The 8446-nt window shown below is 39.7% G+C and overlaps 1 protein-coding gene across 1 annotated transcript; it reads left to right on the plus strand.

Moving 5' to 3' along the window:
• Positions 1–2304: 2304 nt before the first annotated feature.
• Positions 2305–7711, plus strand: LOC306924008 (elastase-1-like; the record flags this gene model as incomplete). Its single annotated transcript, XM_079502351.1, has 8 exons — positions 2305–2416; positions 3592–3692; positions 4659–4765; positions 4913–5032; positions 5549–5685; positions 5923–6071; positions 6242–6409; positions 7691–7711. The coding sequence occupies 8 exons, from the start codon at positions 2305–2307 to the stop codon at positions 7709–7711; spliced, it is 915 nt and encodes a 304-aa protein (XP_079358477.1).
• Between the last annotated feature and the right edge of the window lie 735 nt (positions 7712–8446).

The raw sequence follows: 8446 nt of genomic DNA on the forward strand, positions 1-8446 counted from the left end.
AAGTGGGCTTCGGCCCCTGCCCTTTTACCCCTTCTGTAAAACAACTGCCCCTAACCAGACCACGAATGCAGCATTTACTATGGTGAAAGAAATGCAAATGCCCCTCCCTCTCCTTTCCATGCCATACTGGAAGGCAGCATTCAGGAGAATTGCCCTTTTTCCATGTTGTATACACCCCCCCCCCCCCCCCCCCCCCCGAAAATAGCTGCGACGCGTTGAGAGCTTGTAGATCTGCTATTTTTGTCCAAAAGTACCCTCTTACACGGGATTTCAGCCCCTGCCTCTTTAACACTCTGCACGTCCCTGGCCTGCAGTATCACCAACGTTCTATTGCCATGTAGGCCTATACTCTATTTACACACACACACACACGCACACACACACACACACACACACACACACACACACACACACACACACACACACACACACACACACACACACACACACACACACAGAGGGAGAGAGAGAGAGAGAGAGAGCATAATGAAAGTCCACCAATAAAAATGATGGGGGTGTGGTTTTGCATAGTAGTGGAATAAATACAATTTTCTAATTTTTAATTCAGTGAGTCTAACTCGTCGGTCGGTAATCTGGACGAGCCATAGTGCACTGAACAATCTGGTGGACGAAGAAATGTTCAATCGCTGGTGAAACTTCCGTCTCTGTAAGTTACAATTAGTTTATTTTTTATTTTATTATATCGAGATATCGCAGGCCCTGCTGGCTGTGTATGGTTCTGCATTTGACTTTGAATTGATGATTTGACTTTGACTTTGAATTGATGATTATAATTTTATTCTAATTGGATAAAATTGGGAAAATGTATTTTCTGTTTAATAAAACGCTGGAGAGACATGGAGAGACTCCTGTTATACTGAACTACTCTAGATACACTCTCTATACTGTGGGCTAGATCTGGAGAGACATGGAGAGACTCCTGTTATACTGAACTACTCTAGATACACTCTCTATACTGTGGGCTAGATCTGGAGAGACATGGAGAGACTCCTGTTATACTGAACTACTCTAGATACACTCTCTATACTGTGGGCTAGATCTGGAGAGACATGGAGAGACTCCTGTTATACTGAACTACTCTAGATACACTCTCTATACTGTGGGCTAGATCTGGAGACATGGAGAGACTCCTGTTCTACTGAACTACTCTAGATACACTCTCTATACTGTGGGCTAGATCTGGAGAGACATGGAGAGACTCCTGTTCTACTGAACTACTCTAGATACACTCTCTATACTGTGGGCTAGATCTTGCGCCACCCCTTAACCCCTTAATCCACTTATTTGCCATGTTTTACTATTTTAAAAAACCTTTTAAAATTCAAATAGCTGATCTACAAGTTCACAACGTGTAGATGTAGATCGGCTAGTAGTTGAACTATTTTAAAATGATTTTCAAAATAGTAAAAAATGGCAAATAAGTTTAGGGATAAGGTTTAAGGGGTGGCGCAAGATGGGGCCCTGTGTGTGTTTATTCTATATTTAGGGTGTGATTTGAAAGACATTGAAAATGAAATTCATTTTTAGTTTTACTGCCCATTATGAATTAAGACACTTGTTATTTTGTAAAATGACAACTAGTTGTGTTAACCTTTTCTGGTTAGATGATTATGAAAAACTTTTGTTTTAGGAAAGGTATTTTTGTTTTAGCAGATTTCTTATGAAAAGCTTGGGGAAAAAGGCAGAATGTTTTGTTTGTGTGAAAGGGAGTTCTAAAAAACTGTTTTCATTTTATTGTGCACTTATTGAAGGAAGCAATGATTTGTATGGTGTGTCCTATTATGACAATGTAGAGCTTTCTTTGTGGCTTTTGCCTTTATTTTATTATTATTTTGTACTGGGATAGATACAAGGTGGCCCTGCAGCTAAAATAATGAAAAAAACTAAACAAAACAGACCGAAATGTTGCTCAAAATAACAATTCTTCTACATTCTATAGTGTAGACTTCTTGTAAATTAAGTAATTCAGTTTAACAATAATTTAACTCTTCAGAGTGTAAAATGAAACCGAATGGACCCCCTACGGGTCCATTCGGTTTCATTTCACATTTCTAAAGAGTTAAATATCTATTCTGGTTACCAACTCTCCATCATTTAGCTGGGGGGACCACTGGTCCTTGATCGGGGTTCCAAGTGGAACCCTGAGACCATGCAATGGAATTCATATTTTGGCAAACTTGGCAAACTCACAAGTTGCTCTGTGTCTGTAAGCCTTATCTGTCTCAGCCTGTCTGTGGGAGAGAGCCCTCCCTTGAACACTGATGTTTGGCTCTAGCTTTCAGCATGGCTGTGCCTGCTGAAAACATTGAGCTTCAAACTCCAGTCAAACTCCTGGAAGAAACCGTGGCTGATGTTCCGACTACAGCCGGAGAAACAGATGCACGCAAGCAGACTGGTAAAAAAAAAATCAAATAAAAAGAAAATCACCAAAAACCTTTTAACTTATTAAGCAAGAGGCTCAAATATTGTAACTGGTCTAACTCCCTCCTTTTCTCACTCTGTGTGTGTGTGTGTGTGTGTGTGTGTGTGTGTGTGTGTGTGTGTGTGTGTGTGTGTGTGTGTGTGTGTGTGTGTGTGTGTGTGTGTGTGTGTCTGTAAGTTTCATAATAATGTTTTTTTTTGCTGCAGTGTTTTATATCTACGTATGATCTAACGGGTCCATTTGGTTCCATTTGTACACTCTCAGAGTTGAAATAACATTGATTTTACGATATAAATTGGAGGTCCCAGAGATAGAAATGCCATTAAATGGGGGGTTACGGACCCCCCATTTAATGCATGTCAAACTGGAGGTCCTTGAAATTAAATGGGTTGAGAGTCACTGCTAGAGCCGTAAAAACCTTCTCTTATGGGGGTCCTGGCATACTTTTTCAAATGGGGGGGTCCGTGGGCTAATTAGTGTCAATTTGGGGGTCCTTGACATGAAGACATTTGGGATTTGGGAACCACTGACTTATGACACAACATTTGAATTGAATTATTGTTTAAACTAGTACATTACATTACATTACATTACATTACATTACATTAGTATTTCTACATAAGTAACAACTTTTTCCACCACTGCCCTTTTTAAACTCATTTAGACCTGAGGACGTGCATGTCTGTGCCACCGTATAGCCTTTTTGTCTTCTTTTTTTTTTTACCTTATAGCTTTTAACCACTTTATGCATTATTTTAAACTTTAGCTGTTGAAAAATAGCAGATCTACAAGCGCATAGCGTGGCACCGAGTGCCGCATTATGAGCTTGTAGATCTGCTATTTTTGAAAAATCGTGTAAATGTGTGCAAATCTTTGAATATATTATTTTACAGTGAACGTTTTTTAACTCAAATATTTGCTTCTGGGGGGGGGGGGGGGGGGGGGGGGGGTCCCTGGAACAACCTATTTTGAGACGGGGGTCTGCGGGTAAATGCATATTCATTCTGGGGCTCCTTGACATGAAATAGTTTGAGAACCACTAACATAGAAACATAGGTTTTTCAGAAAACTGTTAGCATTTAGAAGACATTTGTAGAATCTGTTCTCAGCTCTTGGTTTTCTCTGTTCTCCCCATGTCTCCTCCTCAGTGAATCGTCCTTGGTATGAGGACACTGCTGAGCATAACATGAACCAGACCAGCAGGATTGTAGGAGGTCAGGAGGCTCGCCCCAACTCTTGGCCCTACGCGGTAACATTTAGTCAGAGTTAAACAATTTACTGATGATTATTTTTACAGTGTAAATACCATATAAACCTCAATTCTTAAATTAATAGACATGTAATATAGCCTACTGACCCGCCGCAACTGAAGCCGTTCCCACAGGATGATTTCCGTGTGTCACTAAAGGGGTGTATTTCGATTTGGCCTTTTGACTCAAAGGCTTTCAGCGGTCAGGAAGAAATGGAAGAAACCAAAAGTACACAGCGAAGACATGTTTGAATATTATAACCACACCCAGGGTTCTATTAATGTTGAGTAATGTTAACTTCATGGACACATACAAAACAGAACAAGTACAAAACCATGGCATATGGCCCATATCTTTAACATCTTTAAGTTATTTGTCAAATCGTCTCTGTGCAATTTGTGATTACGAACACTAAAAGGCAATCTGAAAATGTATTTTGATCCACATCAAATGTCCAATGTTCAATGCCGAAAACACAATGAAATCGTTAAATGCAATTATTAATAATTAATCGCCAACTTAAATGTGTAATGGTGATGGCCTATACTGAAAAGGCATCATTTTAATTATCGCACATGAAATGAACATTACACTATTTTGGCATTTAACAAAGGAAAAGAGGGCTCTGTTTTTCCTTTATTTGCTGATGGGCTCTCAGATTGTTAAATGCCTAATAATCCTAATCGTAACCCCCCCACACATGCATGCACGCACCCACGCACGCACGCACGCACGCACGCACGCACGCACGCACACACACCGCACACACACACCACACCCCACACACACACACACACACACACACACACACACACACACACACACACACACACACACACACACACACACACACACACACACACACACACACACACACACACACACACACACACACACACACAGAGAGAGAGAGAGACACACACGTGTCATTTATTTCACTAGAACTGTATATTTGTTTCTCGCAGGTCTCTCTTCAGTACAAATGGTGGTTTTGGTGGTACCACCATTGTGGAGGAATCCTGGTCGGGAAAAGAACGGTGCTCACTGCTGCTCACTGTTTAGACCGGGACAAGTAAGTACCAAATGGATTATACAGTAACCAACCTACACTTATTCACCTTATGAATGAATTTGAGTTCAATATTGTCACACCTTCTGCAAACGTTTGGCTTAAGCTTGAAAAATATACTGTGTGCATCTTTTTAAGTGCTTTCACAAGGTGGGCTGTGGTCCTTGGTGAGCATGACCTGAACACAGTATCTGACACGGAGCAGTTCATCACGGTCCTCGACTACACAATCCATCCCAACTACAACATGTACAATAATTACAAAAACGGGTGGGTGGATCATTTATCATAGACTTCAACACTCTTATTTGCATTATTTGATAATTTTTCCGTGTCTGCATGGTTGAATCTTTATCATTTGTTCCTTTATTTCAAATTTATAGACAATATTATGATTCTTGTTAATTTCCAGTTTTGACACCAGTGTCGTTATTCACGCTGAGGAATTAAGGCCTTAGGGCCGAAATGTCCGTTTTTTGTTTGCTGCTGGGGGAAAAATGGAAATAAACAAGAATCCTATTGGATATAGTGTAAAGTGAGAGCTGGTATTCTTTTCTATGGACTGTTTCTACCAGAACCGTGCATTATTACTTTGAACTATACTCAGCTGAGTGCTTGCTTATTCTCCTCTCTTTATAGACAAGAAACCAATACAGAAAAGCTTGAAATGAACAAAAATGGTCTGAGATTGATTTATAGCCTACTTCTTAGTATAAATCAGTCGTAAATAGTGCATTGATTACACTCAACCCAACACCTACAATGGATATGCTTGTCTTCCTTTAGAGCGGACCTTGCCCTGCTGTACCTCAGCTCAGATGCCATTCTGACGGATTCCGTCAAGCTGGCCCCCCTGCCTCCTGCTGACATGATTCTACCCCGCAACACCAAATGCTATTTGGTTGGATGGGGGATGATTTACTGTGGGTTGGATAGGGCCTAGCTGCCTACTATATATGTGTATAATTATTTTAAAAGTGCCTTTGATGGTTCATCTGATGCAGCAACTACATACATAAAGTCATGATACACATTTATTTTGCCATTAACTTGGCCTAAAACGTCCATAATATTAAATGGATTTTTGTACATAATCCTCTCTATTGTACTTAAGGCTTTTTACGTGTTTTTTTCTTTTTCTTTTTTTTGTGTTTCATCAGCTGGCGGTCCAATATCTCCCAAGCTGAAGGAACTTGAGTTGTCTGTGGTTGACCGCGGGACCTGTACCAGAGAGGACTACTGGAACTGGGCATTGAGCAAGAACACAATCTGTGCTCTAAGGGTCGATCCACAAGACAGTGGCTGTCAAGTGAGTAGGCTTATTCTGACATAAACATGAAAACCATGAAAAATGTATATATGATTTTTTACTTTTGTAAAGTGTGTATATTTGCCAGGTGCTTTACAAGCAAAAGGTCAAAGGTCAAGTCACATGTCCATGGAAGAGCTAAAAATCCACTTGTCTCTTTCTCTCTATAGGGCGACTCTGGGGGAGCTTTTACCTGCCCGTGGAAGGGCAAAACGTATGTCTTTGGTGCTGCCAGCTTCGTGAATAAGGGCTGCACTACACGCTCAGGAAAGTTCACTTTTCCCAATGTGTTCTCCAGAATCGCTCCCTATATTGCATGGATGCGCAACGAGGAGAAGGTAAGGATGAGATCCATAACTGATAAATATAAGACTAATCTTAAAAATCGCCTTTTGATTAAAAATATTATAATATCAATTGATTATGGTGATCAACTGTGTCGACTAACCGTGGTCATAACACTGGGGAAAGAAAACTAGTAAATATCTCAGATTCTTGTTTATTAGGATTTTTGGTATAGGCCTACAGGCATTTCAAGAATGTTTAACAAACAAACAAATAAACAAAACAAGATACAAAAAACATCACAATCAATTATAAAAAAAATCACACCCGTGTGAACTGAGTGGTGTAAGGTTTTATATAGCATGATCAGCTGTGGTCTGACGTAATGTCTGACGTTAAAGATCTTTGGCTAGGTAGACTCGTCTTCTGATGTGATGATTTGTGACCATGAACTTGATTCAGCTGGAGTTTTTGTCCGATGTGAGGTATTATATATGGTAAGGTATTATATAGCCTGATCAGCTCTGATCTGACGTAATGAAATCACACCTGGATGTGATTTCACAACTGGCTTTTTTTGTGCAGAGAAAATGACCATGGTTGCTACGGTCATCCAGTTCACCCGGGTGTGATTTAATTACGTCAGAAATTATTTTGAACATAGCAACCATGCTCATTTTTTTCTGCACACAAAAGCCAGTTGTAGGAGTGGTTTACACCACTCAAAAAGCCAGTTGTAGGAGTGGTTTACACCACTCAAAAAAAGCATTTCTGATATGGAAAACAAAACATATGTACATACATAAACACCTATAAACATACCTATACACAATAAAGGATTCTTCTCTTTAGACCAAAAACAAACTTGATTTTGGCTCCTTTCTCTAAACAATATGATCCTATAGTTTACATAAAGTATGTTAAGGGTGGATTAAAAGGCATTTGCGGCAGCCGTTAAATATCTGATTTTTACTTCCTGACTCGGAATTGTCGGCCAGAATGGCTGTCAATCTAAGAGCCTCGCCCATTGAGTTATGTGTTTGGCGAGTGTGCCGCTCTGAGCCACCACTAGATGGCGGTCTTTGAGTTAAGGTCTATATATTAGATTATTAATTACATGGTTTCTTTTCATTTACAGAAATTCCAGTACAAACATGAGGAGCTGAGGAAATAATCCAAAGACCACATCACAGCCGTCCTCCAAGACCTCCAAGACCGGCTCCTGATCAATATACTTCTTGTCTAAATCCTGATTAACAGAGAGTCACTGTTTGTGTGCACCCGCGCATGTTTGCGTTTGTGTGCCTGTGTGCGTGTGTGTTTTCTGAACACAGGATTCCTATACACAACCATGATGTATCCAGTCCAATAATCATAGTGTTTCCATGGCACTCAATTTGGAATTGAGTTTATGGACTGGATGTTTTTCGTTTAGGGCAGTAAATGACAGTGGTGGAAAGTAACTAAAATGTACAGTACTTAAGTACAATTTTGAGGTATTTGTACTTTACTTGAGTATTTCCAATTGCCAGTACTTTTACTTCTACTCCACTACATCTCAGAGGCAAATATTGTACTTTTACTCCACTACAATTATTTGAAAACTGTAGTTACAAGTTACTTTGTAGATTTTGAGTATTTTTTTTTTTTACAAAACATACATTAACAACTTCAACCCTGTATACATTTGGACCATGTGAAAATATAAGATCAAGCTTAAATGTTGTTTTATGTTTTTGCCTTTCTTTATTTGTTCTGCAGAGCACTTTGCGCCTCATTTTTGTCATGAAAGGTGCTCTATAAATACAGTTTATTATTGTTGTTATTGTCGATCATGTCACAGGTATTAAAACTGAGATGACGTCTGTTCAGTGTTCAACAGACACTATACCATCATGAGGCCACACCCATTTCCATCATACCAATAATAATCAATTACTATAAGAGGCCTCATTTCACGTCTGCCATCTCAATCCTGTGTCCTTTGGTGTGATCAATTCAAAAAAGTTAAAGACCCCCCCCCCCCCCCCAGCATCCCTGCACATATCTTTTTCCCTTTTTTAACTGTATGATTTCCTTTTTTTCATAGA

The sequence above is a fragment of the Electrona antarctica genome, assembly GCF_951216825.1.
Source record: "Electrona antarctica genome assembly, chromosome: 5".
Classification (NCBI taxonomy): Eukaryota; Metazoa; Chordata; class Actinopteri; order Myctophiformes; family Myctophidae; genus Electrona; species Electrona antarctica.